This window comes from Macrotis lagotis, chromosome 4 (genome assembly GCF_037893015.1).
Source record: "Macrotis lagotis isolate mMagLag1 chromosome 4, bilby.v1.9.chrom.fasta, whole genome shotgun sequence".
In the NCBI taxonomy this organism is placed as follows: domain Eukaryota; kingdom Metazoa; phylum Chordata; class Mammalia; order Peramelemorphia; family Peramelidae; genus Macrotis; species Macrotis lagotis.
The window spans coordinates 72,996,840-73,017,823 of record NC_133661.1 but is presented as its reverse complement, the minus strand read 5'-3'; the positions used below and the strand labels follow the sequence as shown (position 1 = coordinate 73,017,823).

The 20,984-nt window shown below is 35.3% G+C and overlaps 1 protein-coding gene across 1 annotated transcript in view; it reads left to right on the top strand.

Moving 5' to 3' along the window:
* The window catches only part of VSTM4 (V-set and transmembrane domain containing 4), a 112,627-nt gene that overhangs the window by 47,829 nt on the left and 43,814 nt on the right, over nt 1-20,984 (top strand). Inside the window, exons 3-4 of the mRNA XM_074233122.1 lie at nt 1,549-1,620; nt 10,897-11,004. Coding sequence (XP_074089223.1) covers nt 1,549-1,620; nt 10,897-11,004 — 180 coding nt within the window. The remainder of the gene's footprint in view (nt 1-1,548; nt 1,621-10,896; nt 11,005-20,984) is intronic.

Here is a 20,984-nt window from a genome sequence, read left to right as displayed (position 1 = left end):
GAATCTAGCTGACTTTTATATGACAGATAATTTTTAGCAGGACCAGAAATCTAGTATTTTACCTTCTAATCCATTGAGAGAAAATAAATGTAAGTTCTTTGAGGCTGGGGCCAATTTCTGTACTTCCATTATTTATCATAGTGTCTTTCACCTTGTTGGTACCTAGTAAATGTTGTTTGAATTATTGGATGGGGGTCAATGTTCTCTAACATGGACATAGACATCAGGGAAAGGTGAAAGTTGGCAGGTTTGAAGTTAAGAATACCATTATATCGAACCTGAGTCATTAAAAAAAAGTTAAATGGTGTCTCAGAATTCATTGCTTAAGAAAACATGTTTATTAAACATTAATAAAATGGATAAAATATTTCAAAGTTAATCATAAATTAAATTAATAAATTAAACATTAATAAAATGGTTAAAATAATCAAGAAACAGTGGCAAAAATGTAGAGGTAGTCAACCTTTAAAAATTCTGACTGTTTAAAACCTACCACAAATTAATACCTGATATATATTCATGAGCATTACTTAATCTTTCCTGGTAAACTTTCTAGGGGGGGGGTTATTTTCTTTTTGTTATCTGTTAAAGTTATTTTATTTTTTCCAATTATATGAAAGATAGTTTTCCAGAGGGGATTTTCTGGGATCTCCCTATGCCAATGAAATCACCAATCCTTTCCTTACCCCCAAATGAAAACTATAATCTTTAAGCTTGAAGACATAGATTTCAGTTTAGAAAACTGGTTTATGTGCAAAGATCCCAAAGATGCTGGATAAATGGAATATTACAGTATCAAGGAAAAAAGTATTATCTTTGCTATAAATAGTAACATTAACATATATAACTATAAATAGTAATATAACAGTAACTTTGTACACTTATTTGCAAAGCATAAAATATTTATGTTATATGTGAGTCAATATATAAGGTGAATTTTCTTTTTTCATCAAAATTAACTATAGTATATATTATTTGTGTGAATATATGTATGCATGTGAATATATGTGTATGTATATATATGCATATACATCTTTATGTGTGTATTTGTATCTCTATCTGTCTGTCTATCTATCTATCTATCTATCTATCTATCTATCTATCTACCTTTCTATAATGCAACTGGGAGATGACCAGGGGCAATATATCACAGGAGTCAGATTCATCTTGAGTTAAAATCTGACCTCAGGTACTTACTAGTTCTGTTATCCTGGGTTAGATATCCCTGTTTTCCTTAGTTTCTTCATCTATAAAATGACCTGAAGAAGGAAGTGACCAACAAGTCCAGTATCTTTGCAAAGAAAAACCCAAATGGGGAATGAAGAGTTGGAAATGATTGAATAACAAGAAATATATCCCTATGTTTCAAAAAGAGGGAATTTCTACAAACATTAAGTTGATATTATTACTTTTGACGTTTCTGAAATATTTTAAAAATGGCCTTAGATTTATTGATTCTTCTTCCTGTTACCTTGTAGAAGGCATAAAGGCTATTCCTTTGGGTTCCTTGTGCTTTTTGTTAATCCTCTTTTTTTTTTTCCTTTTTAGTGATTTCTCCCAAAGCATCAGATGACTCCACTTTTGAAAAAAAGAAAGAAAAGACCTGGGCATTTTTTGAAGGTAAAATATCAATTACTCTTATAATTAAATGCCACTAATCATACACAAGAAAAAGAGAATGCTGAAATTTAAAAAAAGGCATAATAAATTATTATTATGAGACATTTACATAAATAGTCATAAATGATTGACAAATGACTTCAACAGTAAGAGAACCAATTCTTTTTTTTAAAAAATGCATTAAAAAAAGTGGACTGGGAGAGTATGTATATAAATTAGATTGTCTAAGAAAGGAAAGAAAAAAATCCATTTAAGATGAGCTTCAGGCTTTTTATAGTCTGCCATATTTATATTTTTCAGGCAGTTGAATGGCACAGTGGATAGAGTTCCAAGAATTAGGAAGACTTATCTTTCTGAGTTCAAAATGGTCTCAGATACTTTTAAAATATATGACTTTATCACTTAACCCTGTTTACCTTAGTTCCTCATCTGTAAAATGAGCAGGGGAACGAAATGGCAAACTACTCTAATATCCTGGCCAAGAAAACCTCAAATAAGAACACAAAAAGTTGGACACAACTGAAAATGACAATACTTATACTTTTCTGAGCTCTAGGCTTACATCATTAAATATCTATTAGAAACCTCCAATTGGATATTGCACTGGCATCTCAAACACAATATATCTAAAAGAGAATTTATTTTTACCCCTTCTCCATTTTTGTTGAGGAGGCCACACAATCCTTCCAGTCATCAAGGTGCACAAGCCTGGAGTCTTATCTGTCTCTCTGCTCTCCTTTACTCTTTCCATATGAACTAAATTGCTAAATCTTATTAAATGTATCCCTACAGAAACCCATGTATCCATGCCCTTTTAACTATGCACACTGCTGAATACTAATTTAGGCCCTCATATCCTCTCTTCTGGACTACTCCAATAATTCACTAATTAGTGTCCCCTGACTCAAGTTTCTCTCCACCTTGGTCAATTCTCCACACAGTTACCAAAGCATGCTTCCATTTTCCCACTATTCATTTATTCATTTCTTTGTTTATTCATGGATTCATTTATTTATTTTTAGTGCTTGTTTTTAAAATGCTGAGTTTCTCTCCTTCCATTCTGCCTCTCCCTTATACATTGAAAAGGCAATCTGATATCAATTTTTACCTGTGAAATCATACAAAACACAGAAAACATTCTTAAGAGCTAAAGAAAGCCTATCAGTCATTTTGCTTCATGTTCAACAATTTTTTTCAGTGACCTTTTATTCTTTCAAGGCTAAAATAGGAACTCCTGTATTAGATACTTTAAAGCCTTCATAGTCTTTAGCCTACTTTTCTTAATTGGAAATTATTTCTCTTTATACTCTCTTTGTGGAAGATAGTGACTATTGCTTTTGCCTTTGTCTCTCTAGAGCAGTGCCTGTCCTAAAGTGGATAAAACTTGAATGTTTGTTGAATGAATGAACGAATATTTGATCCCCTCCAGTAGGATATGATTTCCTTGAATGCAAGAACTGTATATTCTTGGTTTTGTATTCCCCACATCTAACATGGTGACTTACATTCAGTAGAGGCTGAATTTGTTATTGAATTTGTTGAATTTTGTGATTAGAAATAGCACATTGTAGATTTTCTGGAAATTTTTGTTATTCAAGTGAACATTCATCATTCAAAACTATCTCAATAACTTCAATATTCACATGTTGAATTACACTGAATCTATGAGGTAGCCATCAATGCAGAGAATGCCCATTTCTTAGGATCACCAGCTGCTATGTGCTTCAAAACCGCTTTGCTTTTTCAGTCTTCTCAATACTCATAACCTCCATGTTTGCATGATATTTGTCACACCTTCCATCACTCCCAACACTTGAACTGCTTTACTTCCAAGCTCTTGAAACTCTGCAACTTTTGTATGTTTCCTATCCCCTTACTCCTTCTGATCCCATTTTTCATCCACAAAGCATTTATTAAGTGTGCCAGACTCTGTACTATGGTCATCATAATCTCCACTTCATATTTGGGTTTATTATTCTTATTTTGCCTTCATTTCATTAACTCAGCTTCACTCACCTTCACCCTTGAGATCCTTGGTATTTGTCAGTTCTGGGTAACTCCTATGATCTTTTGATGTCTGAGTTGTGGAGTGATGCTGGAGGAAGTCATGAAGCCAGGTTGACTGGGCCACCTTAAAGTTATGTTACCTGACCTTATCTGAGTTTTTATCACTATATGGAAATTCTTTAATTCACCTCCAATTGATTTTATGGCATCTCTCACACATTTATAATGGGGCATAGAGTTCAAAGGGCAAAAGTCTTAACCCCTTATTTCTTCATTAGTCTTTGCCTTGAAGCTAGATTGGATTATGCAAATTACTACCAGCTGTTTCTAATAATATTTCCTGGAAGAGATGGACAAGACTTGAGTCATGTCTCCATTACACACATATTGGCCCTGAGATAGAAGACCTATGGGCCAGACCATAGCCTACATACGTTTTATTCCTTCACTAAATTGTAAACTAAATAAAATCTCTTTGTCTTTGACTCTGGTAGAAGAACGTTAGGTAAAAAAAACTAGGTTTTTCTTTTCTTTCTTCTTTTTTGAATTAATTTGAGTATTAGGAAAATATTGAGTCTTTATCTGAATGGATTTTTATAGAGGTTTATTTATAGAGAGAAGGTCTTGCTAAATGTTGAACAAGTTTGAAGTTCTAAAGAATATTTCTTTTTGCTTTTAATTTAGATCTCTTATGAGAGATCTTTCCACCCTAAGGTTTCAGTTTAATGTAATCCTCAATAATAAATTCAATTGAGAATATTTTTGTTATCAATTTTATGAACCAAGAATGAACATTCTGTGGTAAATGGTACCTAGATGGAGGAGGACATAACTTTCCAGATACCTGATTTGAAAGAAAGTATTATTATTTTTTTGGCAAAAGGGAAACCAAAGCAGAAAGAGTTTGATATATTTGTTTATTTAATAACAAATAATTATTTGATTAAAAGTAGTATTTAATTCTAATGTCAACTAAGATTTTTAATGAATATTTGATTTTCAGTGAATTAATTCAATGATTAAAATATAACCAAAAAACAATCAGCTCATCAATGTTCTCATTGGGATTCTTTTATGTTCATTTTGTGTTCATTTTTTATTCCTTTAAGATTCCTAGTTAGTTTGTAGTGTGTTCTATTTAAAAAATTTTTTTCATTACTTTATAAAGATCATTATAGTGCTTCTTTGTTGAGCTTAGTGACATTCTATTATATTTATATACCATAATTTATTCATTGCCTAATTATTAGACTTTGAGTTTTCTTCTGCTTCTTTAAAATCACATATGATGTGACCATGAAAATCTGTGATACAGATTACTCATTGTTTTTGATAATACTTCCAGGTTATATTTTGAACAACTGAATTGTTATGTTAAAGGCTATGATTATTTTGTTAACCTTTATTGTTTACTGTCAGATTGCTCTCCAAAGAAATTTTATGACTTTGAAATTCCATCAGCATTGATGAATGTACCTGCTTCTCCACATCCCCACCAGCACAGAGTTTTATTGTGTTATTTACCTTTTTATTTTGTCATAGGGTGAATCTGTTGAAGATCTATCAATAGAATCCTTCTCCTAGTTTCTACATCAGTATCTTCACTGATTTAATAAATATAAATGTTTATTTCAGGAGTTAGCCAATGTAATAGAAAGATGTAGGGAGGAAGAATGAATAGTGTTCTGGACTTCAAGCAAGGTAAATCAGGGTTCAGATCTCACCCCTCGACAGATATTAACTGAATGACACTGCCAAAATCACTTATATCTTATTATTCTTGTAAGCCCTCTAAGATAAGAAAGTGCTACCTTGATAGAGGAAGTATCATCACCCAGGGGGTCTCCCTTCCCGTGAAATCACAGGTCTAATCTTATCTCTACAACGCAATTAGAATCAGTGTTGAGTACACTTTAAAAATTAACTAAGTAAAGCTCATATTGAACTCTCTCCCTGAAAAAGAAAAAAAGTGATCACTATGTGCCAAACATTTTATAATTAATTATGCCACTGGATCCTCATAACACTTCTGGGAGATGCTATTATTATAGTTGAGAATATTAAGGCAGAAAGAGGTTAAATGATTTGTCCTGGATCTCACAGTAATTGTCCAAGACTAGATTTGAACTCAAGTCTTCCTGACTCCAGGCCCAGAATCATATCACCTAGCTGTTAACATATCTTCTATATACGTATAGAAATCATTTTACCATAGTCCCTCTCAAAATCCACCAGTCTTATATTCTATTCTCTACAATGAGATTCAATGTCAATTGAGTTAAGGGCCTTTCAGAAAAAATCAAAACTCAAACTTGTATTTATTGCTTAATATTTTAAGATCATTATTTTTTAAATGCTGACTCATTAAAACTTGTACAATAGTTATTTTAACCCAAGCAAAACTCCTAGCAAAATCCTTGCAGTAATTTTAACAAACTGGACTGATGCAGGGCCCCTTTGCCCTTTTGTACTGCTGATGGATATCTCTCTCTCTCTCTCTCTTTCTCTCTGGGGCTTAGTTAAGCCGGATGTGAGCCTCTAGCACACAGAGAGCTTTGTTAGCTTTTTTGTTGGTGAGATGTCAGAGTCCTTTGGGATACTTCTCAGACATTTCACTCGGAGAGAGGTGATATTACAAGCTAGATAAGAAATCCTAGAGACACACATAGATTCATTGATATACATGGAGCTCATCCAAGCATCTGTTTTCTCCATTTTCATATTTGAAATGTAAGGTATTGGCATTTTCTATAAGAAGGCCACATTGTTGGCATTCTCATTCCTGGGTGACAGCAAAACCCTGTCTCTTGGTTTTTCCAAGTTGGTTTGTGAAAGTGGTTAGAGTCTGGGCTTGCTGCCCTTTGGGTTAAAGAATGTTTAGGCCACCATGTTATAAAGCAGTCTTAGGGGGGAAAAATCTTTACCATTTTGCCTAGAGCAAATGTTGCTGGGCAATAGTTTTTTCCCCTTTCCTTCTGCCGTCTAACTCCCCTAAAGCATTTCTATTGGGGTAAACTGGGGTTGTGGGCTACCATCACCTTGCCCTACTGCTAGTCATGCATGAATCTACATACAAAATTTCTAGGCCCAACATCTGCTTCAGGGAGGCCAAGGAGGAGGTGATGGGTGAGTATTTTCTGCATGGCTGTTTACAATTGTGTTTTAAAATTACATTTGTGCTCTTTGAAAATTAATGAGAAAGGAGAAGGTAGGAAGTGGAAGTCAGTGAATAAATAACAAGGTCCTGAGCATTGAGGGTATGAGAGTAAGGATAGGAAAAGGAGAAAGAATTAGTAGTTATGATGGCAAATGTAATATTCTTTTAAATTCATTTCAAAATGACTTACTACAAAACTCCATTTACACTGACTGTCTGGCCTAGTGAAAGGTAGGCTCAGACAAGTCCATGGCCCTGCTTATTTGAAAGCTCAAATGTCCTACTAAATCTATAGGTGTTACACAAGAAAAACAAATGTTTAGGGGCGGCTAGGTGGCGCAGTGAATAGAGCACCAGTCTTGGAGTCAGGAGTTACCTGGGTTCAAATCCAACCTCAGACACTTGATAATTACCTAGCTGTGTGGCCTTGGGCAAGCCACTTAACCCCATTGCCTTGAAAAATCTAAAAAAACCCCAAACAAATAAGTGTTTAGATTAAGGGATGGATAATAATATTTAAATATTACTATTCCACTGCTATTTATAATAGCAATTTACATTAGTATAACCCTTCATAGGTTTTTAGGGGATTTTACATGAAGGTAGAGTAAATATTGAAGCCCCCCCCACCTTCTTACAGATTAGGGAATTGAGACTCAGAAAAATTGAGTGATTTTCCTACAGCATTTAAGCTCCAGGAAGTGCTGAATTCAGGTCTTCAGACCTGAACACTAATGCTCTTTCCCTTATCCTACACTGAATTGCAGTGTTGGGGGGGATGGTTGGGGGTGACACAATTTTGTTTCAGATATTTGTCCCTGAAAAAAATTGCCCCAGCTAGGAAAAGAGCAAGAAATTACAAATGAACCTCAGAGTTCTCTCTGATTAATGGACCCATACTCGATAGTCTGGGAAAAGTGACAGCCTGGCCCTATTTTGCTCTAACAGAGAACTGCTTTAGTGGAGTTGGTTGTCAGCAAGTGGGGAACCTAAATCTCTTGTTCAGCAATAGTTGTTCTGGGCAAAGAGGTAAAAGATTCCCACCCCCACTTCCACCAGATCGCTTTATATAACATGGCCACAGAAACAGTCTTCTCTTGTATTCATTATCATCAGTTCCTTCCTGGCCCTAGGGTACTGAATTTCCCCTCATAACCTACCCGCTCTGCCCTGTCTACATGGTTCCAAAACAACTAGTTGAAAAAGGGACAATTCTAACAAATAGTGTATTTGGCATTTCTTAGTCAGGAAGGCCTAATTGCTTGGCTATATTGAACCAGCTTTATAAAGCTTTGTTTTTAATTCTATCAAGTCAGATTACCTAGGACAAAGGAAGGATTGTCACTTTTCACTTAGGCCAGCAGAGATCCTTGGCCTTGGCCTTGAAAAGGGAGCATACAGGCAATATGAGGCTTCCCATACCAATATGGAAATGGATGTTAATACACCTCATTTTTCTCATGGGTCAAATGAGAGGTTTGGACTACCTGAACTCTGATGTCCTTCCCACCTCTAGGTTCCAAGATCCTTCCATCTTAAATCCTATGATACAAGGCAAAGAAGATAAGAAGGCTTTGATTTTCTTTCCTTTGCCTCTTTGTGTGACTTTGGACAGATTCTAATTTGTGAAACTTCTCTTCAGTTTCCTAATATATAAAATGAGGAAGTTATAATAATGACCCTCAAAGTCTCCTGTGGTTCTAAATTATGATCCTAAAGTGCTAAAAATAGTTGAGACTTTAGAGTCAGACTTTATCCTTTTTTTTTTTTTTAACATAACCCAGATTAGGTTCTCTTTCCTTCCTAAAAGCAAAAACTATACCAAAACTAGAGCTCCCATGTTCCTTTGAAATCCAAAGTATATCCCTAAGGAACCAATAGGCAATTCTTGGAAGTTTATTTCATTGAAATGCTAAGTCCTAGGTGGCACAGTGGATAGAAGCACCAGCTCTGGAGTCAGGAGGACCTAAGTTCAAATTTGACCTCAGACACTTAAGCTTACCTAGTTGTGTGATCCTGGACAAGTTGCTTAACTGCAATACCTTAAATGAAAATAATTTTTTTTTCTAAAAAGATGCTAAGCCCACCATTTGCATATTGCCTTAAATGATCTCATATGCCTCTAGAAATCATTTTCCTGGTTATATTTTGCTCATTAGAATCTGTTCCTAGTTAGTTTTTTTTTTGTTGTTGTTGCATTGCAGGGCCCAGTTACAAGTTTCAACTATTTCTGAGCTTTGCATTGCATTGGAGTAACAAAATATCTGTGCTATCAATGTCCCAGTTCTAACTCTTTGATCAGTTCTGACCCACTCTACAGTTTATTTGCACCAAAGAGAGCACTGTCTACACAGTCATCTGAGTTTAGAGATATTTGTTTAAAGATTTTTTGATTTCTTTTGGTTTGTTTTTTGGGAAATGATTCAATTCAGTAAAAAAAATTGGGGATTTCTTTTTGGGGGGGGCTGAAGAATGTGAAATTATACTGAACTTTAAATCAGGAAGAACTAAATTTAATTCCTGCCTCTGAAACTTATGGACTGATTCCCCATGAGCAGGATTCTTTGTTTCTCTGAGTTTATTTCCTATTCTGTAGAATGGGAATAATAATACCTGTAATGCTAGATAGCACAGTGGATAGAGCTCCAGGCCTGGGGTCAGCAAGACCTGAGTTCAAATCTATCCTCAGATACTAGCTGTTTGACCCTGGGCAAGTCATTTCACCCTGTTTGCCACAGTTTTCTCATTTATAAAATGAATTGGAGAAGGAAATGGCAAACCACTTCAATATCTCTACAAAGAAAACCCCATTAAAAGCACCAGCCTTGGAGTCAGGAGTACCTGGGTTCAAATCTGGTCTCAGACACTTAATAATTACCTAGCTGTGTGGCCTTGGGCAAGCCACTTAGCCTCATTTGCCTTGCAAAAACCTAAAAAAAAAACCCAAATGGGATTACAAAGATTCAGAAACACCTGACTGAACAACAACAATATCTTATATATGAATAGCATACCCTTATTCTGATTATATACTATTCTATGATTAGCAGGAATAGTAAACATTTTTGTATTGCATATACATACACATAGTTATATGTTTAAAGTTTAAGACCACTCTAGAAATTTCAGAAATACACACAAATACACACATCTATCTATCTATCTATCTATTTATCTACCTATCTATCCAGACATATAGATAGATAGATTGAGTCACAACTAATTGACTAAACAACAATATTTTATATATATATATACAATATACCCTTATCCTAATTATATATAATTCCATAATTAGCAGGAATGTTAGACATTTTTGCATTACATATATATATATATATATATATATATATATATATATATATATATATATAATACACACACACACAAACACACACAACATAGTTATGTTATCTCCTTAAAGTTTAAAAGCACCTCAAGAATTTCAGAAATACATGTGTGTATGTATTCCTGAAATTCCTGGGGTAGTTTTAAACTTAAATATCGCATATATACATATACACACACACACACACACACACACACACACACACACACACACACACATAAATATATATATATATGTATATATATATATATATATATATATATATACATATATATATATATTTAAAACCACCCAAAAGATTTTTAGGATAGCTTAACCAGGTGAATATGAATATGTTTATACACACATGCATATGTAATAAATGCATACAGACATGTTTATATGTGTATATACAAATATATAAATATATATTTTGTTTTTGCAAGGCAATGGATTAAGAAACTTGCCCAAGGTCCACACAACTAGGTAATTATTATGTGTGTGGGGTCAGATTTGAACTCAGGTTCTCCTGATTTCAGGGTCAGTGTTCTATCCACTGCACTACCTTGTTGCCCCTATTTAATATATATTTAAAGTTTAAAACTGCTACAAGACACATCTGTATAGACAGAAATACACACACACACACACACACACACACACACACACACACACACACACACTCTTTTCACTCAGAAACTTTGGAATTGGTATTTCCCTCCCTGGGAGAGGGTGTCTCTTCACCTTATTAGATCTGTTCACAACCTTTTTGTCATCTTTTCAGATCTCTATATGTATGCTGTCCTTGTATGCTGCATTGGAATTCTCAGCGTCCTGCTCTTCACATTGATCATCCTCTGCCAGTCTCTACTCAACAAGAGGAAATCGAGAGGTAATGACAATAAAACAAACTCTTCTTCTTCTATCTAGGGGATGGAAGAGTTAGGTTTGTAACTGGACCTTGCAAATTCCAGAAAGGCAGGTGATGTCACTTTGCCATTTGCTTAAAACACAGCTCTGTTAAAAAAAATCAATTTTTAGGAAATAGTGACTCAGGAATAATTTTATCCCATGATAGGCAGACTAGTGGAGGAAATGGAACTTGAGGCTGAGGTGCTTCTCATCCCTTTGATTTCCAAGGAAAAATGTGCTGACCACCCCCAACTTTTTTCAGAATCCCTTCCTTCCTTGGCTTCTCAGTAAGTCAGTAAGCATTTATTAAGAACCTACTGTATGCTAGTCACAGTGCTAAGCATTGGGAATACTAAGAAAAGCAAAAATATGATCCTATCTTCAAGAAGATCACATTCCAGTGAAGGATGGGGGAAATGAACATGGAATAACTATTTATATACAAAATACATAGAATATTCTTGGAAGACAATGTCATTGGAAAAGCACTAGTATTGAGGAGCGAGGGGGAGATCAGGAATGATTTCTCATAGAAGGTGGTGCTTGAGTTCAGTCTTGAAGAAGGTCAAGGAAGTCAAGAGTCTAGGCAAAGATAGAGGACCTTCCAAGCATGGGTGTACAGTCAGTTAGAAAGCACTGAGTGAGAAGATAGAGGTCTGCCTTCTGTGATTCAATTAGCCTCAGACTCCTCAGGTATCTCTGATGGTTCCTTTCCTTCTTTTTTGCTACCTCCTCATAATTACCTACCAACCTAATTGTGGCCACCACCTTGAATTTTGTCCTTTGCCTTCTACTTCCCTCTATGGTATTTCTGTTGGCAATTTTATCTATTCCTTCACTGTCTAATACAGCTATATGTTAGTGTCTCTTTTTTCAAACTCCAGGTCCATGGATCCCAATTTCTTGACCAACATTTTCAACACTTCTATCTATAAATTTTGTGGCCTTATCAGATGGGAATATGCCTTTATCACCTGGCCCCAAAATAACAACAACAAAACAAAGCCTCATTATCTTCCCTCTAAAGATCTGTTCCTAACTGCTCTATTTCTTATTTCTTTTTATCCTGATTCACATTCAGGAATTCAGAATCCACTTTGCCTCTTTCTCTTGCCCCAATATGTAATATCAGCAAGAACTATTAATTATTGCATTAATTATTCCATTCTTTTAATCACTTCTGCTTCATGAGTTTCTTTCTTTTTCTTTTTTTTTGATGAGGCAATCAGTATTGAATGACTTGCCCAGGGACAGTGAGTCAATAAACATTTACTAAGAACTTACTGTATACTAATCACAGTGCTAAGCCAGTAAGTGGCCAGTGTCTGAGGCTGGATTTGAATTCAGGTCCTCCTGAATCTAGTGCTGGTGATTTCTCCAATGCACCACTTAGTTGCCCAAAGTTTTAAGTCTTAATTAATATTTTCCAAGCAAATTATATGATCTGCCATTCTAAGAAGAAACTCTATCTTTGATCACTTTTATTAATTTGTTCATATTCTATTAGGCATCTTCTTTTTCACCACCCCCATCTACAAAAGCATGTCCATCCTTGCAGACACAGCTAAAATGCCAACCCCTCTGTGATCATCTCTGCCATGATCATGCAATCAGGGTTTGCTCTTCTGAACACTTCAGCCACTTTGCTTTGCTTATTGACATTTTACGATCCAAGATTTAACTGTAAGGAAGCTTAGAGGTTCATTTAATCCAAGTCACTCAGTTTACATATGAGAAAACTGAAATCCAGAAAGGAGTCTTGCTCAAGATCACATAGAAAATAAATGTTAGAGGTAAGATTTGAACCCAGGTAATCTAGTTCCAGATTTATTACTTTTTCATTGCTTAATATCCTACTTAAATATTTGTATGTATCAACCCTTATATTATAAGCTAATTCTTAAGGGCAAAGGACATCCTTGATCCTTATTTGTAATTCCTTTAACATTTAATATAAGACCCAGTATATTAAAGGGCTCCTGATGTCTACTGAGCAAAGAAATGAATGACCAAATGATCCTGAGATCACAGATTTAGATCTGAGAACTCTTTGATTTTACAGTGGAATTAGTGAATAAATGTGTAAATTTTGGAAAATAGTAGCTACAATAAGCATTTATTGTTTGATTGATTTCCTATCTGATATTCTCTGATGTTAATGCTGTTTTGTTGTCATAGATAGGAAAAAGCTAAGAGGAATGTACACCAAGAATATTTTGATCTTGGAGAGCCTAAATCTAAGAGACTGATAGTACAGTTAAGTGGGTTCTCAGTCCCACCCCAGCATCAGACAGCAGAGAAGGTGATGGATTGGGGGAGCCTGGAATTGATGAGAGCCAGGCTAATTTTACCTTATCTGGGGACCTAAAACCCAGAAATGATGTTATCAGATGTACTTCACATTGCATTTAAGAGCATTGTTCTTGAGGTTCCATCAGCTCTGCCCAAACCTACCCAGAATGGTCCTGCTTGAAAAGATAAACTCTGAACAGCATCCTTTGCTCAGAATCAAGTTCAACTCACTTTTCTTGGTTCAACTTCACTTAGCATGATATTGTCTACACTTCCTCTTCATAGCATGATGTGGCATTATTCAGAGAAAGTCACTCCCCTTCTAAAGTTTTTATTTTTCTTAAGAGATTTTCACTCAGCTGTTATTCATTTTGGGCTTGGCTTTCTGTTTTGCCTTCTTGTTCTCTGTTGATTTGAGTTGCATGGAGGCAATGATTCTTTCCTAATCATTTACACCAAGAAATTTAAGGGTTTCAGCCATCTAGTAACTTGTGTAACTTTTTAATGAGCTAATTTTTGGTAGTAATGTTGAATTTCCCAACAGAATATAGGGAATAGTGTTGGAAATCCTGCTTCATCCAGTGGTGTTCAGTATTCTGTGATTTTTTTAAGTTGCCATCATGGGGACCAGAAGCAGAAGAGAACACATACTGTATTGATGTGCTGCAATTCAACTTTCTTCAAAATATCAACCCAATTAGAAGTTTTTATTTTTTGTTTTTGGTGGACGTAACTCAACCAAAATGGATATCAAAGATCATTATATTTGCGTACCTAAACAGAAAAATCACACCTACAAATTCTAGTGTTTTATACATTGTAGGTTTTATACTATATATATATATATGTATATAGTTATGGATTTTTAAATCAATAAATGAATGAAAAGGCATTTATTAAGCAATTACTATGTGTCCACCCCTAATCACCAGGATATAAGTATAAAAGTAAGAAAGTCTCTGCCTTCAAGGAATTTGAATTAGAACAGTATACTCATGAATATTAGGGTACCTAAAAAGAATCCCCAAGTTGTCAGTCTAACTCAATAGCATTTATTAATTCTTGCCATATGCTGCTGGTGAAAAACATGAATTCTAGATACTATTGATATTAGAAACAATTTAATAGAAAACATCCTCCAAAAGCCATTTCCAATAAGACAGAGAGTTTTAATCTGTGCTGGTAGTGGAGCACCATATTGATAAAATCATGAGTCCTTAAAGTAAAGTGAAAGAATTAAAAACAATTCAATTGAGACCATTTGATTTCTCGATTTAAAAAAAATGAGTAGAATATATGCTCTAAGTTAACACGTGGTCACAGCTTTATGTTTGATTAGCTAGGATTCAATATATATATGTATGTATGTATATTGAAAAGTTGATAAGTTTGGACTCAAAATAACTTTCCCTTAAAACAATATTTTATATATTTAATAGTATTCCAGGTTAGCCCACAAAGGCCTACTATGAACCAAATGAGTTTGGAAAATGATACCTTGGGGGAGGCAAGTGGTACAGTAGATAGAGCCCTGGCCCTGAAGTCAGGAGTACCTGAGTTCAAATCCGGCCTCAGACACTTAATAATTACCTAGCTGTGTGGCCTTGGGCAAGCCAATTAACCCCATTTGCCTTGCAAAAAAAAAAACACCTAAAAAAAGAAAATGATACTTTGTTTTTTGGAAAATGATATATTTATAACAATAAATAGTAGAAAACAATATTGTTGCAATATTCAAATAATCAATGGATCTGGGATCTCCTGCATGGACAGGTATTCCCTTCACTAATGTGGAATATGACACATATGTGTAGGTTGTCATAATATTAGGAATAAAATATGAATGGAAAATATTAAAATCCAGGAATTTAGAACAGATAAGCTCTAGAACTCCTTCTAGCCCTGACATTATGTTCCTGTTAACAAGGAACAGGTGGTAATGTGTTTAGTTATCTTTAATTCTAATGTTTAATGATAAGCAGGTTGAATGGGGAAAGATGAATAGAGAGGTATGACTTGTGGAGATGCTAAAGGGACTCTCAAGGGTCTTAGCAGTTGATAATACTCATTTCAAACTTTCCACTTCTTTTGCCTTGAAACTATTCATGCTTATTGGCCAATATTAGGATGGGGGAGGGGGAGCAGAGAATGGAACAGGGTCTGATTAGATTGACCAGTATTGCAATCCTGACAAGAACTCTACTGATATAAAGTTCCTTTAGTGCAGGGACTGTTGATGGATGGACTTTTGTCTCTGTGACCCCAGGACATAATACAATGTCTAGCACTGTAGATACTTAATAAAGACTTATTGATTGATTGGAACAAGTAGGATGAGCAAGCAAGGTTGTAAATGGGAAGCTAAGACTGAGACCATAGCAAAACAGACCGATGATGCTAATGTGGCCATAGATCAAGCCAGAGAAGCCAGTAGTAGCTGGGCTTAGAGAAATGAGCTAGGTCCATGGAAGCTTGCTACCATATGTTACCCTTTAATATGAAATGAATCACTTTTCCTGGGCAATCTTGTCTTGGGCTGCTCTGCCTGCTCTTAAAACAACTAGTTAATTGGGGGGGGGTTAGAGGGAGGAATATGGGTTCAGTGGATTTGGGGCAGCCAAGTGAACTAATAGATAGAATATGCAGAATTTAGAAAGCCCTGAAATCAAATTCTACTTGAGCTGCATATCAGCTGTATGAATTTGAGCAATTTACTTAACCTCTGTGTGCCTCAGTTTCTTCATCTATAAAATAGAGATGATAATAGTGGTTTGTTGTAAAGATTAAATGAGTTGATAGTGTTTTGCAAACCATAAAACATTATTAAATACATTTAAAACATTATTAAATAAATGCTATTTATTATTATCAATTATTATTTTTTCTTTAGCTCAGGAATCTTCTCAGTTTTATCTTGAAAGGCAGTGCTATAAATCCTGAGAAAATTGGGAATTCCAGTAAGACCTGAATGAATATAGAATTTTCCATGTCTTTGTGATTGCTGCTATTTGATTCATTCCTAAGAGCTTTAGTCTGTACAGTGGAATAATTTCCTGGCACCTTGAAACATTGCTCATAGCTTGTGAAATAGAAGAAAATCCAATTTTGATTTTTACCAACTATGTTAATATTGACAAATACCAATGGAAATCAGTGTTTACCTCAGTCCCATCTACTCAAATCCTTCTTGGAAGTTCTTTCTGAACAGGCTGTTACAGTGGTTATGCCAACTCTTGGCCAAATCAACCAGTGTGAGAAAAGGCCAAGGCAAGTCCAAGGTTAAGTGGAAAGTGCCAGCATGTTTCTTTCTGTATATTCTCTTCTTTGTTGTTTTTATTCAAGAGCTAGTTCAACTTTGGTTTTTTTAGATACCTTATTTTAAAAGGTAGATTTGTTTTTAATTGAACACACCTGTTGGTTTGCCAAGGAAAAAATTCTATTTAATTCCTTTCTAGTGTAATAAAGCTCGTGTTCTTCCATGAGTGCCAATAATACTAAGATCTCCTCATTATGGGTTAATGGGTTTTGTAACTATGAGTCATCCTGGAAAATACAAAATTTTGTGGCCAACAGTCCTCCATGATTTATGCCTAAAGTCTTCCCAAGCACATTGTCTTCGAAAGAAGACTTCAGTTTGGATCCTAATAGAATACAGACTTGCTTGTTTATTGTGGTTGCAGCCTTCCCATACAAAAATATTTCAGCATTTCATCTTTTCCCCCCTTGTGGTAGAGTGAGAATTCAACAAATAGGAGGACTAACAATTTTTTTCATGTAAAACATTTCCATATTAGTCATTTTTGTACAAGAATATTCGAATAAAAGGAAAAATGAAGAAGTGAAAAATAACACTTTTCAGTCTGTGTTAATACAATATCAGTTCTGGGGTGGCTAGGTGGTGTAGTGGATAAAGCACCGACCTTGCAGTCAGGAGTACCTGGGTTCAAATCCGGTCTCAGACACTTAATAATTACCTAGCTGTGTGGCCTTGGGCAAGCCACTTAACCCCATTTGCCTTGCAAAAACCTAATACCCCCCCCAATATCAGTTCTTTCTCTGGAGACGAAAAATGCTTCATCATTAGTTCTTTGGGACTGTATTGCTGAGAATAGCTAAGTCATTAACAATTCTTCATCAAATAATATGATTGTTACTATGTACACAATGTTCTCCTGGTTTTGTTCATTTTACTTTCCATTAGTTCATGCAAGTCTTTCCAGGTTTTTCTGAAACCATCCTGCTTTTCATTTATATTATCACAATGATTTTCCATTACAATCCTTTGCCACAGCTTGTTTGGCCATTCCCCAATTGTTGGACATTCCGTTGATTTCTAATTCTTAGTCCCTACGAGAAGAGCTAATATAAATATTTTCTAACAATTTCCAAAGCTCATCTCCCAGTGTTAGATAAGGACTCTAGCTCTTTTAGTCAAGAGATGCTGGATTGCTTTTGGTGGATTTTTGGTAAGAATCTCAGGAGAAACTCAAAGACACAAAGCAATCTGGAGGTTAGTGTTTTACTTTCATATTCAGTATTCAACTGGGGCTAGGGTAGAAAGAATATTGAGGCTTAGATCATTCTGGTAGTTCTGCTAAAAGAAACTGAATGATGAAGGCAGACAATTTGATCATTCAACATGCATTTAAGAGGCACCTTCTGTGTCTATTAAATCTGGGGTTTTAAACAGAAAAATGAGATAATTCTTTCCCTCAAGGAGCCACTTACCCTCAGTGCAGTAGGTATCATTCTAAGACTATAAATTGTAAAGAAGGGGTTGACTTAAACTGATAGAGTGAATTTTCTCCTGAGAGTTCTCTATGTCAATGTCATCATAATAAGAATAATTAACATTAATAAAGTGTTCTAGGATTTTTAAATGCTTTGCAGCTATAATTTTATTTTATCCTTAAAACTATCTTATGATTTAGGTTCTATTATTATCCTCATTTTACAGATGAGGACACTGAAGTAGATAATAGTTATGTGACTTGTTCAGGGTCACGTAGCTAAAAAGTATCTGAAGTTGGATTTAAATGGAAGTCTTCCTGACTCCAAGTCCAGGACTCTATCCACTGCACCACCTGGCTGTCATAGGTCTAGTTCTTATCCCTACCAATTCTCCTTTAATCATTGTCTTTGTTTTTCATTTGTCTTAGAAAAGAAAAGAAGAAAAACAAGAGTTCCATAGTTCTTCCTTCTCTAAATCAATCGTTTTCATTTTCCTGTCCACTTAAAGCATTGTTCTTTTCCTTCCTTTCTTTGATCTGCCTCTTTTTGCCCATATATTATTGTTACTCTTTTCAGTCATGTTCTATTCATCATGACCCCATTTGAGATGTTTTTTTGACAAAGATACTAGCGTGGTTGTCATTTCCTTCTTCGGTTATTTTACAGATGTGAAAACTGAAGCAAACAGGGTTTAATGACTTGCCCAGGATCACAAAACTAATAAGTGTTGGAGGCCAAATTTGAACTCATGGAGATGAGTCTTCCTGATTTCAGACCCAGGGCTCTAACTACTGATACCCTATAGCTAAAGACCCTATTTTCCCTGTCATTAACTCCTTCATCACCTTTAGTCTGCTCTTAGCCTGAGCATTCCTGATATTATTCTTAGTCTAACTCAAGGACACATACCTATTAAATAGTTAACACAGGGTCGAAACAAGGTCTTTCAATTCTAGAAAATGTAGAATTGTTCTAGCTGTCCCTTATCTGTACCCACAAGATATCTGTGCAGACACACAAGAATCTATAAATAATATCGCTCATGTGGAGGAAGGGTAGAGAAATGCAAGAACACTTCTGGTCTTATTTGCAAAGCTCCATAAGAGTAAGTCTTCCATCTTATTTAAGCTATGTTTTCTTTTGAGTCCAGTTTCATCTTCTGCATAAAGATGTTAGAAAATGCCTATTGGCAATTGTTTTTCCTATAATTTAATTCATGTATGATACTTTTGAATAAGAAAACTACTAATAAAAGATTGCATTTTCTCTTCAACTTTTGATTGTAGAAGGGTGACTAGGACACTTAGAAGTTAAGTAATATGCTCAAGGTCACACAGTCAATATGCCAGAGGAAGGCCTTGAACCACCTGGCTCCGAGGCCAGCTCTATCCATTATGTCACTTTGCCATCTTCTGCATGTTCTGCTTAATTAAGGAAAATTTCAGTAAGAATATATATGGAAAAAGTACTATCTTGGACACTGAGAGTACAAAGAAAATGGCAGAAAAAAACTAAGAATAAATAGCCCTTTCCCTCATGAAACTTGTATTCTCCTGGCGATAATAGAAGTATAATAAGATCATTTGAAGGAAGAGAGAATCCTAAAAGTTAAAGGAATTAGGAATGACTTTTTAGAGGTGACACTTTAACTTTTCCTTGAAAGAAGCTGAGGATTCTAAGAGACAAAAGTGAGGAGGGTATAGATTTCAGGTAGGGGAGGTAGGGCAGCAGTCTGAGAGACCACAGATGATGAGTTTTCAAAAATCAATTAAACACCTGTTATCTACAGGCATTATGATAGATGCTAAGGTTGCAAGGATGAAAATGGAACAGTGACTGTTCTCAAGAAGTTTGTATTCTATCAGGAAGGCTCTCTCTCTCTCTCTCTCTCTCTGTCTCTGTCTCTGTCTCTGTCTATCTCCATATATATAATATATAAATAACAGATATATACAAACATGTAAGATATATATGTATATGCATACACAAGCTAATTTGGGAGGAAGAAGGCATAAGAATAAGGTGGGTAGCGTGGATCAGGAAAGACTGTGCAGAAGGTAGGTTTTGAGCTGAACTTGGAAGGGAGCTAGCAATTCTAAAAGGCAGAAGTGCCTTCTAGGCAAAGAGGACAGCATGTGACTGGGAACTACAGAAAGGATGAACAGATAGGTTGTCATATATGGAGAATAGCAAAAAGGAGCTTGTGGAACAGTAAACTGATTTTGTAGTAATATAAGATGTTAGAAATTTCAAAAATGATTGAATGATCCATGTACAAATGTCCTTAAGAATGGTCATAAGGAAAGATTGATGGTGCAGTGGATAGAGCACCAGCCCTGGAGTCAGGAAGAACTGAGTTCAAATCTGTCCTCAGACACTTAATGATTACCTAGCTGTGTGACCTTGGGCAAGTCACTTAACTCCATTGCCTTGTCTCCCTCAAAAATGGTTATAGTAGGAAAAAGAAATTCCTTTCAAAATTATATATATGGTTAATCTTTTTAATTCTTGCAGAACCAGTTTAACCCTAGAAGAAAAACTGCAAATGGTAGTGGAAAGAGCATTGGATTTGAAGTCTTCTCTTTGAATCTCTGTTCTTGATATTTAATAGCTGTGTGTCCAAAGGCAACATCTTACCTATTGGCCTCAGTCTCCTCCTATGTGATATGAGGGAATTGAATTCCCTTCCAGGTTGAGCATTCCATGAGTCTAAAACTCCCTTTTGCATTACTTCACACAACATTGGTGGTAATAGCTATAGTCCAACTCTGTGGTTTATCTCTTACTCATGATAGTTTGAATCAGAAAGAACTGGGATCGGTGTAGAGATAATGCCAAGCTGAGTTTGCCACACCGTTGGTTTCAGACTCTTGGCTTTTGATTCAGAAACAAAACAGATGTGAAGAGTTACTGATGGAACTCCTACCATGAGACTTT